The sequence below is a fragment of the Takifugu rubripes genome, chromosome 17 (assembly GCF_901000725.2).
Source record: "Takifugu rubripes chromosome 17, fTakRub1.2, whole genome shotgun sequence".
Taxonomy (NCBI): domain Eukaryota; kingdom Metazoa; phylum Chordata; class Actinopteri; order Tetraodontiformes; family Tetraodontidae; genus Takifugu; species Takifugu rubripes.
The window spans coordinates 7,923,541-7,940,265 of NC_042301.1; the positions used below are offsets into that span (position 1 = coordinate 7,923,541).

Here is a 16,725-nt window from a genome sequence, read left to right on the forward strand (position 1 = left end):
TCACAGCAGTTTCTATCCTCACTCATTGTTCAAGATCAGTCAACAGAAACACGTCCCTTTATTGAGTAAATGGTCATTTCTGGTGGGCATTTTTATCAATGACCAAGTGAAATATAAAACTACACAATCATTTATTAAAAGAAAATTGTCCATCACTGCATTGAGCCATGGAAAAGAATGTCATGAGTGTTCAGAGCTGGGTGACATGACTAATTTGATGTCTTCAATGGTCTTTTATAGACATTGGAACCAAAACCGGTGACCTTACTAAACTACAAACGGGAACTAGTCAAGCCTCATTGTATTTACAGAGTGTACATTGGAAACAGCCTGGTGGGTTTATTTTTTCACAGGAACTCCCTCGGAATAATCCTCCAGGATACCTGCCAGGTGGTTGTTGTGGGTCTTGAACTGTCTCTTCCTCTGAACGCCCTGTTTTTTCCTCTTCTGAATGGGCAACTGATGAGCAGAGAACACAGATCCATAACTTGATATTTGAAAGCCTTTAGAAAGCCTCAGAAAACATGGTGGGGGCTGTGATCACCTTCTTGGGCCCAGTTTCCTGCATTGAGGAAATGCCTTGTTTATTCAGGTACTCCTCAATCTTTTCTTCATCTATGGAATCAACTGGAACGCTCCGCCACAGTTTCTGGAACTCTGCGATTTATTCAAGAAAATGACTGAGCACGCTAATAAAGCTAATACAGCGTTAGCTTTGTAAAGGTGCAGGGCATGACTCAATCACACATTAAAGAGAAATACTGGAATAAACTCGCTCTAATAACAACAACCATACTAGAACAATAATACATTCAGAAAAAGGAATAACTACGTATGTTTTCTGTGATTATCTTTAATATTCACATCATAATAAATAAAGATTTGTTGTTTCACGAGCTTTGTTTTAACTTAACTTATTTAAGATTTCTACTCGCCTTCATCGACTGTGAACTGACAGTGTTTATCGTTATAGAACAGGATCTTCTTTTTATCCGGTCTTGTCACAAAGATGATTTGATCTCCTAAAGCCTGTGAACAAATAATGTTTAATCACGGTAGCAAACTTGTTCCATTGCAACTTTATTCACTTCAGCTGCTCTCGGACAGCAAAGCCGCCTCCACAGCAGATGTGTGCAGCAGTTCTCAGTAAATGGCAGCTTTGAATAGACGGACGGAGTCACCTTGATGGCCTTGGCCGAGTTAGGGAGCCCTTCCTCCACGTCGTCAAGCAGGACTCCTCCTAAACCCAACTGGTCGTGCTTGTCCAGCAGTCTCAGCAACGCCTTCTTGTCCTTCAGGTTGTACTTGGGCTTGAAGCCATACGTCCCATCCCGCACTTCAATTTTCGGATTATTGACCAGTGCCTCAATTGGACAGAAGACAAAGCAAATATGTCCATATATGTCAGAACTTTCCAAAAATACAGCAGCATCCTCACTCATTATGTCTCCAATGTACATATATGGGTGGATTTGGCAGGTAGCAGCTTTGGCTTTGCATTAATGAGGTGTTTGTGTAAACAATACAGAATCTACCTCATTCATGAGCCACTGTTTCTGTTTCAAGGTGATGTCCAGTAGTTTGGTCTCATCCAGAATCTCATCCAGAGTCAGGAAATGTGTATCACCGTTCTGGTGCCTTGTCTGAGGATCAAGCACAGAAACCCCGGCATTGAGTGCCAACAAACTCCTGAACTCATTACACGCCTTACATCCAACGGTCACGACTAGTTCAGGCTTAACTAGCAGCAGTTGACAGACAGGTCACACATTTCGAACTAAACTGCTGGTTAATTCCCTAACAATAACCTCAGCACTCACTCAGGTGAAGCTTTTGTTTTAACTTTGATAACCCTAACAGAAGAAGGGGGTTAGGGTTAGGGGACGTCCCAGAGACAGACCTTCATGTAGTTGACTATTTTGGCGAGACATCCGAACCTGTAGCCCGAGCTTGTCTTGATGTTAAAGTTGCTGCTAGAATCTGGAATGCAAAAGAAAAATGGGAAATTAGGAAGATGAATGTGCTTAAATGACCATTTAAGTGTGGGATGCATAGATTTGATCTTTGTTCATACAGAAGCTGCCAAACTGGACTTTGATGACTGAAGTGCAACACTGAGCTTAAAGACGTGGAACTCTCCCCTCGTTACTGGGATGGTCTCATTAGGAATCTGCTCATGTTCATCACATAGAGCCAAACCCAAGACAAAGAGAATGATTATGACGCAACACTATTGTTTTCATTTTGTATTAATGCTAGAAGAACAATGGCGTGCTAATGCTCGTTAGAGGGTTAGGGTTAAGGTTAGAGGGTTAAGGTTAGGGTTAGAGGGTTAGGGTTAGGGTCAGGGTCAGGGTTAGGGTTAAGGTTAGGGTTAGGGTTAGAGTCAGGGTCAGTGTCAGGGTTAGTAGGGTCAGGGTCAGGGTTAGTAAGGTCAGGGTCAGGGTCAGGGTTAGTAAGGTCAGGGTCAGGGTTAGGGTTAGTAGGGTCAGGGTCAGGGTTAGGGTTAGTAGGGTCAGGGTCAGGGTTCCACACACCATCACGCCACAGAAGATCCACGGGGATCCTCCAGGAGGATCTCGTGTTGAAATGTACTGGTGTGATTAGTATGGGTTGTGTAATTGTCATCATGGTCGGCATGGTAACCAGCAACATTGAGGGATTGTGGTTATTCGTCTGACTAACATATATGTTATGGAGGGCGTATACGGGATGCAAAGGAAAGTAGCTCTCCCATTTTTTGTTGACCACGGTTTCACCTCGTCACCTTAATATCTACATCTTTATTGACGTCGTCTCCTATTTCTTTTCCCCTTTTGCTATGCTTGGAATTTTATTAAAATAAACCTTGTTAAATGAACTGTGGACTTATTTTTGTGTCACAAAAAAGCTTTAATTTTCTCCTGTTGAAAGGCAGCTGCAACAACTAGCAGTGGAGTTTGGGACAAGACTCGCCTGAAATGTATAGATATCATATTACATGTTCGACAAGTCTTACCAGCACCCACTTTGGACCCTGAGGAGCTCTCCTTGTCAACTTTGGGCTTCTTCTTCTTGTGCGATCCAGAATCGGAGCTTGTTGGCCTCTTTTCTACAGCTGGAGTAGAAAGAGCCCTTTTTTTGAAGAGCTCCCTCTCCCTCAATAATGATGGATCCATACTGAATGAAAAGGGCCAAAATATTAACAACAAGAAAGGATCTAAAAGTAAATGGAAAAAGAAATAAAGCCTGTTTTAATGTAAACCATACATAGGATCTTACAAGGAGCTGCAGTTTAAAAGGGCCGGAGAGGCCACGCACCTACGTCATCTTTGTACCGCCATGTTAGAAGGAAAAGTAATAACGGCACTTCTGCTGCAAATAATTCCCAATTTACCCATGAAATGGCAACGTTGTCCTCTCCAGTGAGATCAGCCACTTCAGCAGAGAAGCAACTAATGATTACTTTCATCACAAAGGGCTGGAAGTTGAGCTGCAGGCTGGTCTCTGCAGCCGCCCAGCCGACTGGACCTGGGACCCACTGCTGTTTTCCACATGTGGCTACGCTGCCTTGGCCTGTAGCCCCTCTGTAGCCCTCTGTAGCCCTCTGTAGCCCCTCTGTAGCCCCTCTGTAGCCCTCTGTAGCCCTCTGTAGCCCCTCTGTAGCCCTCTGTAGCCCCTCTGTAGCCCTCTATAGCCCCTCTGTAGCCCCTCTGTAGCCTCTCTGTAGCCCTCTGTAGCCCCTCTGTAGCCCTCTGTAGCCCTCTGTAGCCTCTCTGTAGCCCTCTGTAGCCCCTCTGTAGCCCTCTGTAGCCCTCTGTAGCCCCTCTGTAGCCCCTCTGTAGCCCCTCTGTAGCCCCTCTGTAGCCTCTCTGTAGCCCCTCTGTAGCCCTCTGTAGCCCTCTGTAGCCCCTCTGTAGCCCCTCTGTAGCCCTCTGTAGCCCCTCTGTAGCCCTCTGTAGCCCCTCTGTAGCCCCTCTGTAGCCCCTCTGTAGCCCTCTGTAGCCCCTCTGTAGCCCCCCTGTAGCCCCCCTGTAGCCTCTGTAGCCCCTCTGTAGCCCTCTGTAGCCCTCTGTAGCCACTCTATAGCCCTCTGTAGCCCCTCTGTAGCCCCTCTGTGCCCTCTGTAGCCCTCTGTAGCCCCTCTGTAGCCCTCTGTAGCCCCTCTGTGCCCTCTGTAGCCCCTCTGTAGCCCCTCTGTGCCCTCTGTAGCCCTCTGTAGCCACTCTATAGCCCTCTGTGCCCTCTGTAGCCCTCTGTAGCCCCTCTGTAGCCCTCTGTAGCCCCTCTGTGCCCTCTGTAGCCCCTCTGTAGCCCCTCTGTAGCCCCTCTGTGCCCTCTGTAGCCACTCTATAGCCCTCTGTGCCCTCTGTAGCCCTCTGTAGCCCCTCTGTAGCCCTCTGTAGCCCTCTGTAGCCCCTCTGTGCCCTCTGTAGCCCCCCTGTAGCCCTCTGTAGCCCCTCTGTAGCCCTCTGTAGCCCCTCTGTAGCCCTCTGTAGCCCCTCTGTAGCCCTCTGACAGCTAGCATGTTTCCAGGTTCGGCTCCAGAAACCGACAGTGGATGTAGACTAAACACACGAGTTCACAATGTCATTTCTCCAGTTTGGTGGGATTTATTTTGTATTTACAAATGATTCAATGAAAACTATTTTACAAGATAAATGTATACAGCTGTTTATCATATGGACGAAACAAAATAAATGAATGCGTGTCCACAGCGAGTATGCAGTTGCTGCACGATCAGACATCAGGTGCGTTTACGTGCATAAATTAAAAAATGAAAATGCACATGGACGTCGTAGCTCGAGCAGAATCGGCCGTTTGAATGTAGCCGGACCGCAGCCACAATTCAACCGCTGCAAACTGCTCTGCACGTGCACGTGATCTGTGATTGCATGATCCATCTTAACAGGTGCAGGTGCAACACTAGTGCAGACCATCCTAGGCAAACGGTGCCTCACCACGGAGAAGTGGGCGATGCTGCTCGTGTGCTGGTGCACGAGACGCTTGCATGAAGGCAAAGCCCAACCGTGTATAAGCAGTTTGCAGTGGTCAGTTTATGGGTGGAGACCAACCACGTCGCTCCCTCGAGGGGACGATTTACACCGTCTGGCTTTGTTGGGCGGCAAACACCCTGTACGTCACCACAGCCCATAAAGAATTAGCCAGCGCGGTAGCAGCCAGGGCTTCACCAACAGCAGTGATGGATGAGTCAACACATCAGATAATTCGCCTGTGAATCAGCATCCTGGCGGTCTTGGCGCCCTTGCCATGATTCAACATCAGGGAAATGAAGCTCATGCACAGTTCACATGCGCCACCTCGCCATCTACCTGCTCTCATAAGTTGAATCGCAACCACGGCTGGCAGTCCGGCTATATTTGGATTAGTCTGGGCTATGCCGCATTTTATATAATCAAATTACCGCAGAAATTTGCTTTTCTTGTGTGCATGTAAAGGCGGCAAGAGTAAAATCTGAAGCACCAACACATGTAATTAGCAATTAGGACTTAGAATTCACAGCTTACTGAATGAATGTTGGCGGGTTTATGGATGCGCCAGAGTTGCTGCTGAAGCTGACTGCACAAGTAAGGCACAGTTCCAGAGGACAGCTATGTCTGCCTATCTATCGCCAGTCTGTCACTCCTGGCTTTCTGTTCTGCAGAGTAGGGAGATATCAACAGAATAATTAAGCATACTGGTAGGGTAGAATGACATTTAACCTAATAGATGGCTCCTCTGTACTTAACTACTTGCACTACTACACTACCTATTCGACCCTATACCTCATGATCTCACAACACCATTTTCCCCTCCTAATGTAATGGATTAATAAACTGCAACGTTTGCTACATAGTCGCAGAAAGCCACCTATTTTAGCTCAACGGATGGCAGTTGGTTTCCGTTGAATTAAAAAGAAACATATTTATGATGACCCAAAGCAACAGTTTTCACAATGTTCCATCATTTCCGTCTAACATGGCGGCATAAATCGGACTTCCGGCTTTGATGACGTAACACGCACAGCATGGAATGCTATACAATGATATATATTTTCAAAATTTTCTTTATTAAAGACGCAAAACTCACTGGCACAAATCCTATACTGCAATGGGTTCAAAAGGCTTTAGATAACTGGAAAAAGTATAAACAATTAAAAACTGAATCATATCTGTTACAATAAATTACATATTAGATTACATATATACATCAAGAGTTTCGTTAGCCGTGGCTAACTTATAGGCCATGTAGCTAATTTGTTAGACCAATATTAAGTAGTGGATATTAAACCTAAATCAACTGGAAAAATATCGGCTAAATTTGTGATTTTTTCCATGCGCGAGTAAATGTCTGTGCGATTGTGTAAACGATGAAACAGTTGGGTGGAACAAGCGTTGACTAACAACCATTTTTTTGTGAAATGCCTCGTAAATACAAATTGTACCTTGTGTCACCGATCGTGCCGGTCTTGTGCCGGTCTTGTGCACCAGGCTCTGCGCTTTAACTTGTTGCTTTAATGCGAACCGCTTTTATCAACCCAAACGGTTCTGTTGTCACTGGCCAACCATCACCGTCTTCTTCTGTGGTTTTATGGCGCTTGGCAAACAGCTAACAGGTGCATTACCGCCACCTTCTGGACCGGAGTGTGCAGCGCTACATTCGTTTCACCAAGTCCCGTTCTTCACTTCTAAAAATAAAAAAATCGCCCTAAATGTAACATCCTCTTCGATAACTGTTAAATTAACCGGTACCTTAGTTCTCTCGTGGCCTTTTTAGGGGGAATCTCTCCTCCTGGTACCTTGGACACTGGAAGAGGGAATTTACCACCGTTTCCCGAAACCCACAATGTTCACACTTTCGGTACCATAAATAAATGTGCTATTTGTGATGATCATATTCTGCTGCTCTTATTTGGTTTATTGGCGTGTGGCATCCAATCAAAGAAATCACGTTACTTACAGTGCTGGAGTGTGTTTCTTCACTCTTGAATACATTTTAGAGATTAAATGCTGTAATCCTGTTTTTCCCTGAAATTTTACTTGCTTATATCCAGACATCTGACAATACACACACACACGCACACACACACACACACACACACACACACACACACACACACACACACACACACACACACACACACACACACACACACACATTCTTTACCCTTGTTTCACGTTGACACTAACCTGCATCATGTTTCCCAATTTAATTCATTGGTCCATTCAACCCTCTTCTAATCTTATTCAAGTTATAGTTTATTGTTGCTACGTCTTCCTGCCATTCACAGTTGTACCTAGACCCCCCCCCCCCCCCCCCACCGCCTGGGTTGGCCTGCTACTGTGACATATCAGCATATCCACCATATTGGAGGAGGCAAGACTGCACTCTGAATTTATAAAGGTAAATCGACTTTATTTTGTAAAGTGCCTTTTGATGGAGAAATTTACATTAATGACTCACCTTTATTGATTCACACATGTATTAATATTCTTGGTTACAGTTTGGCACCAAAACAAAGTATCTTCTCAGATGACCAAGATCATTCTCGGACTCTCCTTATTGTCATGTGACCCATTACAGGATGAACAAAATACTGGCACTCACTCAAGTCTCAGTGTACGACATAAAAGTTAAAGAACAAGTTAACAAAAATATATCTTGCACCCCTTCTTTGGTTTAAACAGCAGTTGTCCCCATATTGTTGCACTACTGCCACCGTCTGGTCCTCTAGCGCACTTACATCCTGTTGAATAGACCAGCGCAGGTCAGACATTTAAACACCCTTTCCTCCCACCTGAACTTGCTGCACAGCTCAAATTGTTCTTCTCATCCCCATCCACCATTCCCAGTTTCCTCAGTCATCCATCATCAGTTTTCCCAACTATACTTCCTGTATATTAAAAGCCCCTGTTCTGTTGTTTCCAGTTTGTGCCGGAAGTGATTCATAAAAACAACCACAAGAAAAAAGATACACGAGTGTTGTGTGGGAGAAAAGAGCAAAAGAGCAAAAGAGCAGTGGCAGCAGAACTGGGAAGCAGAATTCAAGGGGAGGTATCAAGGAGGAAATAGCAGGGAACATTAGCTTATAATAACAAGGTTAAGAATCAGGCACAGCAGCTTCAACAGTACCTTTTACATTGTGGGGAAACATCCAAGTGGGCTATGTGAGCACTGTCACACATGGAAACAACAGAACAGGGGCTTTTAATATACAGGAAGTATAGTCGGGAAAACTGATGATGGATGACTGAGGAAACTGGGAATGGTGGATGAGGATGAGAAGAACAATTTGAGCTGTGCAGAAAGTTCAGGTGGGAGGAAAGGGTGTTTAAATGTCTGACCTGCGCTGGTCTATTCAACAGGATGTAAGTGCGCTAGAGGACCAGACGGTGGCAGTAGTGCAACAATATGGGGACAACTGCCGTTTAAACCAAAGAAGAAGAAGCAGAAGCCACATCTGCTGAAGTGGCAGCTGGAAGAGATGAAGCCGTCTGGAGAGAGTTCCATGTTGGCCTTGGCGACGCTTGTTCTGGCCGCAGCCGTCTGCGTGGCACCACGGGCAGCCTTATCTAACGGCAAGTAGAACCGGTCCGAACCCATTTGCAGAACAGCATTGGGTTTGCTTTTGGTAATGAAAATAAGCATTCATAAACCATCAAGTCCATAATATCATTTTCGGCCCAAACGTATACCATATTTTAGTATTCTCTTAAGTGAACCATCAACCAATTCGGTCAATTATAGATTGCAACAGAAATGTAAACGCATGTCGGTCCAGTCAGAACGTCAACCAAAGAATTTGAAGTTCTCTTCCCGGCCAAGATGGTTTTATGTTGGATACCGGACACAGTTCGGCTCCGGGTGCACCGAACCTTCCGGTGAAGCACTGCTGGCAAACACCGGAGCTGCTATTAGCTCTGAGCTAAAATGCTACTATTTGCATATGAAAATGAATGTGAAAATATGAACCGAGGTGTATCTGACAGTAGCCGGTGGAGCAACAGTCAGTGGCGGTTGGGTCCATTCGGCATGTGACCTGGCTCAGCCTCCTGCTGTCCACAGTGTCGGAGAACATGGCACCTTTGAGAGTTCTGTAGCAGCAGCTAGGTGCAGTCACAATAGATGGCTACATGTATATTTGAACAAGTTCGTTAGCTATTAAGTGATGTAAAGAATATCTCCTCCCCATCACCCGCCAGCCTCTCTGCCCGGTCACAAGCGGACCGTCCCGGGGATGGATAAAGCTTCTCTGACTGTCCAGAGTGAGCTGGACTCTGATGTGATGGTGTCGTGGGTGTCTGAGCACTGCTACCAGGTGCACCTTTAGCTCCTTGTTCAATCCTATCATGGTGTGTTTTAGTTTGGTCCTTCTGATGTGGAGGCCCATGTCTGTGTGCTAGTGTGTGTACCAGCAGTCGGGGATTCTACCTGCAGCCCGTGTTCCTGGCCAGCCCAGCTCACTAAATCTAACTGTGGCCACGCAGCATCCCATCATCCTGCAGCTGAACCGCACTGCTGACGACTCGGTGCTGTGCACGTGAGTCAAGCTCCTCGTGTCCTGGAAATGTCAGTATATTCAGAACCAATTGCAACTAGTCGAATGAAAACCAACAAATTAGTGGGTCTCATTTCCACATTGCTTTTAAACAAGTGAAATCTTCACAAATAATTAAAAAATAAAATAATAATGATGATTTTTAATTGTCAGGCTTCCTTTCCACTTTGGAGAACATGGCATCTACTCGTTGTGGGTAAAGAACTCTTCAGTCGTCACTTGCTCCATCGTGACTCTCGCAGACCCCGTCAGCAGCTACATACGTGAGTAACTCTGCCTGAACATACGTGAGTAAGGGTTAGGGTTAGGGTTAGGGTTACCCTAACCCTAACCCTAACCCTAACCCTGCCCGACGCTGTGACAGAGGATGCTCGGACGGTCACATTCTCATTTGTTCCATGTCACTCTTCACACAGCCATCCTAGTAGCCTTTCTCATCTACACTGGCCTGGCCTTGGCGTCTGCCTTTGGAAACACATTACTTGGGTAAAAACAACCTAAATACTGGGTCGAAATCTTCCAGATGTCTTAAAGCAGCCTTAGAGATGCTGCCAGTGCATGTGCGTGTTGTATTCCCGGGTTAGAGCTATTAGCATGACTGATTGTGTCACCTGATGCCTCCAGGCTCCATGCTGTAAGAGCTTTCTTCTTCCGATTGAGGGGCACAATGGACACAGAGAGGCTCATCAACTCGGTCAGTCTGTTAAAGCTAACGTATTGTTCCTCAACACCATTATTATTTGCTTTGCGAGGATTCGGGCTCCCTATTGATGCACTTTTAAACTCTTCGCCCTAAAGGAACTGGGCTCCCCTGGCAGGAACACAGTGCCAGTGACTGAAAACATCCTCTTGCCACCTCCTACATCCAGCAAGAGGCTGCAGTCTCTGGATACGTTCAGGGGGCAAGTAATCAGTATTTTAGGATTCCATCATGACATGAAACACCATTCGCTAATTCTCCTGCTTCTACTGGACGGCATTGTCATATAATGTAAAATGGAGTATTTTCTTTGGTTTCCTCAGTATTTCGTTGGTCATTATGGTGTTTGTGAACTACGGAGGTGGCCGATACTGGTTCTTCAGACATGAAAGCTGGAATGGTGAGGGTCACCTGTTCCAACCTTACCGCCTACCTCCACAGAGCATGACGTCCTGGAGTTGAACTCTTTTTTAAATCTCTTTGCAGGTCTAACTGTTGCAGATTTAGTCTTTCCCTGGTAATCCGCATCTACATGTAGTGTGTCGATAGCAGGGTTATTTTGGACCCGTCTTCCCCACATTCGACATAAATATGCAGCATTTTGGGACCAGACTAGTTTCTTCAGGTAATAATATGATTTCCTTTTCATCAGGTTTATGTTCATAATGGGAACATCCATCGCCCTGTCGGTCCACGCTCTCCTTCGGACAGGCTCCACACGCCTCTCCCTGCTGGGGAAAGTTGCATGGAGAAGCCTTCAGCTCTTCCTCATCGGTCTCTTCATCATCAATCCAAACTACTGCCAGGGACCGTGTGAGTGCAAACATGTTTCTTGAGACTATTTCAAACCATGTAGGAGGTTCAAACTACTGACACGCATTGGCTCCATGCTCATTGACGCCTGCCAGTGTCTTGGGGCACCCTGCGGATCCCAGGGGTGCTGCAGCGCTTGGCTCTGGCTTACCTGGTTGTTGCCTGTCTGGATCTACTGGTGGCGAGGGCTCATCTTGAAATCTACACAACGGTGAGTTCGACTGACGTATGTTTTAAGCTAAATGTGTCAGTAGAGCGAGCAGAGCTAATTCTTGAGCCTCTGGCCTGTGTTCAGGATGCTTGGTGGTCTCCAGGAATCGAGGTCTTGCTGTATTGGCCAGCCTGGGTGTGTGTGCTGCTCTTAGAAAGCGTCTGGCTGTTTCTCACCTTCCTCCTTCCTGTACCCGACTGTCCAACGTGAGTCCATGTGCGTTTGCATCAGTTTCTGCTTCTGACTCCAAAACTGAAGGAGTTCTTGTGATCAGGGGGTATCTGGGCCCGGGTGGAATCGGAGACATGGGGCTCTTCCCAAACTGCACAGGTGGAGCTGCTGGCTTCATTGACCGATGGCTGCTCGGAGAGAAACACATCTATCAGAATCCCTCCTCACGGGTATGTGGTTCACCTTTCATCATGTTGGTCACCTGTCATCGTGTTGGTCACCTGTCATCGTGTTGGTCACCTGTCATCGTGTTGGTCACCTGTCATCATGTTGGTCACCTGTCATCATGTGGTTCACCTTTCATCATGTTGGTCACCTGTCATCGTGTTGGTCACCTGTCATCGTGTTGGTCACCTGTCATCGTGTTGGTCACCTGTCATCCTGTTGGTCACCTGTCATCGTGTTGGTCACCTGTCATCATGTTGGTCACCTGTCATCGTGTTGGTCACCTGTCATCATGTGGTTCACCTTTCATCATGTGGTTCACCTGTCATCGTGTTGGTCACCTGTCATCGTGTTGGTCACCTTTCATCATGTTGGTCACCTGTCATCATGTGGTTCACCTGTCATCATGTGGTTCACCTTTCATCATGTTGGTCACCTGTCATCGTGTTGGTCACCTGTCATCATGTTGGTCACCTGTCATCATGTTGGTCACCTGTCATCATGTGGTTCACCTTTCATCATGTTGTTCACCTTTCATCATGTTGGTCACCTGTCATCATGTTGGTCACCTTTCATCATGTTGTTCACCTTTCATCATGTTGGTCACCTGTCATCGTGTTGGTCACCTGTCATCGTGTTGGTCACCTTTCATCCTGTTGGTCACCTGTCATCATGTTGGTCACCTGTCATCATGTTGGTTACCTGTCATCATGTTGGTCACCTGTCATCGTGTTGGTCACCTTTCATCATGTTGGTCACCTGTCATCGTGTGGTTCACCTGTCATCATGTTGGTTACCTGTCATCATGTTGGTCACCTGTCATCATGTTGGTCACCTGTCATCGTGTTGGTCACCTGTCATCATGTTGGTCACCTGTCATCGTGTTGATCACCTGTCATCGTGTTGATCACCTGTCATCGTGTTGATCACCTGTCATCGTGTTGATCAACTGTCATCGTGTTGGTCACCTTTCATCATGTTGGTCACCTGTCATCGTGTTGGTCACCTGTCATCGTGTTGGTCACCTGTCATCATGTTGATCAACTGTCATCATGTTGGTCACCTGTCAGGATGTTGTCTAATGGCCCGGTTCAGGTTGGTTCTAGCTGTTTCCAGTGCCTCCGTATCACCAGGGTGTGCTGATGTTTTTGACAATAGTAGCCTCCTCCTCTGGAGGTACCCAGACAGACTCAGCCTGCTCCTGGATGGGTTAACCCTAACCCTAACCCTAACTCTAACCCTAACCCTAACTCTAACCCTAACCCTAACCCTAACCCTCTAACCCTAACCCTAACCCTAACTCTAACCCTAACCCTAACTCTAACCCTAACCCTAACCCTCTAACCCTAACCCTAACTCTAACCCTAACCCTAACCCTCTAACCCTCTACCCTAACCCTAACCCTAACCCTCTAACCCTCTAACCCTCTACCCTAACCCTAACCCTCTAACCCTAACCCTCTACCCTAACCCTAACCCTCTAACCCCTAACCCATCAGGAGCTAACCCTAACCCTAACCCTAACCCATCAGGAGCTAACCCTAACCCTAACCCATCAGGAGCTAACCCTAACCCATCAGGAGCTAACCCTAACCCTAACCCTAACCCATCAGGAGCTAACCCTAACCCTAACCCTAACCCATCAGGAGCTAACCCTAACCCTAACCCATCAGGAGCTAACCCTAACCCATCAGGAGCTAACCCTAACCCATCAGGAGCTAACCCTAACCCTAACCCTAACCCATCAGGAGCTAACCCTAACCCTAACCCTAACCCATCAGGAGCTAACCCTAACCCTCTACAGCAGCTGTCTTGAACAGGTCCAACCTGTTGTGCTAACGGCTCTCCACTAAAATCTAAAGCCTCTCTACCGGCCAGGAGGAGCATTGAACATGAATATCCTGGACAAAGATGGCTTCTTTACCCTCTTTGAAACCATTTTACTCCCATCATCTTCTGTGGCTAAAGCATTCCTGTTGCTCTCCTTGAATGAGTCCTCAAGGTGTAGATGAACATTTCAGTCCTGTCCAGAGGAGACGTTTCAGTCCTGTCCAGAGGAGACGTTTCAGTCCTGTCCAGAGGAGACGTTTCAGTCCTGTCCAGAGGAGACGTTTCAGTCCTGTCCAGAGGAGACGGCTCTCTTGTGTCACATGCTTGTGTTGTGCTTCTTTGCTTTCTCTGTGCATTTGTCATGGTACTGGCAACATAAACCATGTTTGTCTTTTTCTGCCTGTGGGTGGACCATCCTCTGTCCCACAGTGGTTCCAGGCTGAAACCAACAGGATTATTTTGGCAATGGTCCTTCTTTTCTTCACCCAAGAGGCAAAATGTCTTCCACCTTTGCTGTCCAATCGAGACCTGAAAGAATGTCCTCTAACTGCGTTGTGTGTCTGTACTCAGGTGATTTATGCCACTCACGTGCCGTATGATCCAGAGGGAATTCTTGGCAGCATCAACTCCATCCTCATGACTTTTCTTGGCTTACAGGTTTGTTTTGAATGTGTCTGCATTGGTTTAACTCTCCATTTATTCCCTCATTTTGTACAATTATTGATGAATTGTAACATGGTTATATATCTTAAGTAGCTTTTAAATTGTCTTCAGGCAGGAAAAATTATCTTGCACTACAGAGATCTTCATCGAGGTATAATATCAAGGTTTTTAATTTGGGCCTTTTTATTGGTAAGTTCAACAGCTGCATGGACACGTGTTCAAATCTCAAGTGAGTAACAACGTCTCTTGTAAACTACAGGGCGTCTTTTCAGCCGTTCTCACCAACTGTTCCACAAACCAGGGCCTAATTCCTGTCAACAAGAACTTATGGTGGGTTTTCCAGCGGGATCTGGGAAAGGAAGGGAGCTTCCGGCACTTTTCTTTAGTTGCAAGCAAATATTTAGACTAATGGTTGCATGTGTGCATTAAGGTCTCTGTCCTACGTGACGACACTGGCCTGTTTTGCATACGTGTTGCTGGCGCTCATCTACTACACTGTGGACGTTCAGAAGTGGTGGACCGGTGCACCTTTCCTTTTCCCAGGTGAGACTGAGCACCGTGTCACAATTACTGTGGGTTGTGATGAAATGAACCCATTTAGACGGAACTACCTGTTGGAATTTTAGGGCTACTTAACTAAATTTGGAGTCTTCAGATTATGGTGTTTTCCTCATTTCTGATTCATTTTGGGGGTTTCAGTAAATGTTGACCTGCTTGTATTTGCAGGTATGAACTCCATCCTTGTGTACGTGGGCCACGAGGTGTTTCAGGACTACTTCCCCTTCCGCTGGCAAATGAGCAACAGCCAATCCCACTCTGAGCACCTGACCCAGAACCTCGTAGCAACATCTTGTTGGGTCCTCATCTCCTATGTTCTATACAGAAAGAAGGTTTTCTTGAAAATTTAGGTGTGGAGCGGGACACCACGAGCAAAACAAGGAGCTAAACAACTTCAATTTCATGCAAAATGCTGGAGCTTTTCAGGGTTGAGCCAGAGAGGTGATCGGATTTCACCGTCGGTAGGGAATTGTTGCTATGACAACAAAGGTAAAACAAACACTGTTTAAGGCCGTTTTTACGGCTGTTATTAATGCTGGTTCATTTGTCTTCTATCAGTCAATGCGGCCGTGGGTGGTGGACGAATGGTTTATTAAGCTCCTGATGGGAGTGGGAGAAATCCCCGCTGCTGTTTGTGTAAGTGGCAATAAACCAAGAGAATGTACGTTCACCACCTCCATAACAGGTATTTCTTAGCTTGACTTTTCTGTAGTTTTGTTGTTCTTTGCAACTATCTGATCTCTTTTTAATCCCAATCAGTTTTTGTGTTTTCACCAGTGGCGCACAGCTGCTCTTTACCTGTATTTTTCTTATCAAGTCTGATTTTGTATATCACTTGAGTCTCTTATCCGAACAGAATGCCTTCCCATTGTATCGTACCCATGTTTATGTCCCTCCAGAGTCATATCATTTTTTACCAAAAAATTACACTCTAAATAAAAGTAAGAAACACATTGTGTAATTGTGTTTGAGTTCATATTAGCTGTATATTCGGTTTGTGGACGCTGTAATCACATAGAGGTCATTTTTAGTTTACAGTTGTGTTCTGAGGTGGAATTTTTTGGATCCCTTTTTGTTCCATTTGTCCCTTTTGAGGCAGATGTAGTTGCTGTATGTGTCGTCCGCTTAAACACAGAAAACTCGTCATCGTAAATTCAGTTCTCTATAGAGCTTCTGTGAGCAACATACTCATGGGAGTTTATTGGTGGACAACATAATCACCTATTGTAGCATAATTACCAATAATAGCAACGTGCATCTTTCCCCGTTTCAGTGGTGCTTCTCTTCAAACCTGCAATCTCTCAACGCATCACCAATCTATTGGGGTTGTTTTATAATATTATTTTCATTGTTTTCTACATGCATCAGAATCTGTGTAAAGAAGTGTAAAACCTATTTGAAAGAATCATAGCTTACTGATTTGTGCACACAAGAGAGCCAGCTTCTTTTAATATTGAGACTGAATTCACCCTTTCAGTGGTGTCAACCCTAACCTCTAACCCCTGACCTAACCCCTAACCCTAACCCAACCCTTACCCTCTAACCCTAACCCAACCCTAACCCCTGACCCAACCCTTACCCTCTAACCCTAACCCAACCCTAAACCCCTGACCCAACCCTTACCCTCTAACCCTAACCCAACCCTAACCCCTGACCCAACCCTTACCCTCTAACCCCTAACCAACAACCCCCCCAACCCCCCCCCCCCCCCCCCGCCACACACACATACACATATAACCCTAACCCTGAAACCTAACCTAACCCTAACCCAGCCCCCCCCCTGTCCTCCTCTCCTTTCTGATATGGATCATGTGAGCCAGTGGGAGGTGGAATGGGGACTAACATGCGTCGGCCAGTGCCTTGCCTCGATCTCTCATCAAAGGCTACACAGATGTTGGTCTGTATAGTGAGAGACTGGGAGTACATCTCTCATTTCCCTAACCATGTTGTGTGTGTGTGTGTGGGGGGGGGGGGGGGGTACTATTTTTATACCGCTGCCACATTTCTGGAATGAAAC

General features: G+C 46.1%; 2 protein-coding genes across 4 annotated transcripts; one reads left to right on the forward strand and one right to left on the reverse strand.

Moving 5' to 3' along the window:
• Positions 1–28: 28 nt before the first annotated feature.
• On the reverse strand, positions 29–6,583 carry LOC115253199 (general transcription factor IIE subunit 2-like). 3 transcript variants are annotated; one of them, XM_029850369.1, is made up of 9 exons: positions 6,425–6,581; positions 5,508–5,638; positions 2,999–3,159; positions 1,901–1,980; positions 1,536–1,643; positions 1,182–1,364; positions 936–1,029; positions 545–657; positions 29–459 (listed from the first exon to the last, which is right to left on the reverse strand). In XM_029850369.1, the coding sequence occupies exons 3-9, from the start codon at positions 3,156–3,158 to the stop codon at positions 340–342; spliced, it is 858 nt and encodes a 285-aa protein (XP_029706229.1). In that variant the 5' UTR covers position 3,159; positions 5,508–5,638; positions 6,425–6,581; the 3' UTR covers positions 29–339. The 3 variants fall into 3 exon arrangements, with proteins under 3 accessions (XP_029706229.1, XP_029706227.1, XP_029706228.1); XM_029850367.1 differs by lacking the exon at positions 5,508–5,638 and having other exon boundaries at positions 6,425–6,583; XM_029850368.1 differs by lacking the exon at positions 5,508–5,638 and having other exon boundaries at positions 2,999–3,199; positions 6,425–6,582.
• A 1,421-nt stretch (positions 6,584–8,004) lies between these two features.
• On the forward strand, positions 8,005–15,669 carry LOC105418605 (heparan-alpha-glucosaminide N-acetyltransferase-like). The gene is made up of 18 exons (XM_029850364.1): positions 8,005–8,558; positions 9,183–9,298; positions 9,384–9,520; positions 9,692–9,801; positions 9,955–10,024; positions 10,163–10,232; positions 10,337–10,440; positions 10,562–10,638; positions 10,725–10,755; positions 10,891–11,051; positions 11,147–11,262; positions 11,347–11,468; positions 11,537–11,663; positions 14,058–14,144; positions 14,262–14,339; positions 14,410–14,480; positions 14,581–14,693; positions 14,877–15,669. The coding sequence occupies exons 1-18, from the start codon at positions 8,465–8,467 to the stop codon at positions 15,056–15,058; spliced, it is 1,866 nt and encodes a 621-aa protein (XP_029706224.1). The 5' UTR covers positions 8,005–8,464; the 3' UTR covers positions 15,059–15,669.
• Positions 15,670–16,725: the final 1,056 nt, after the last annotated feature.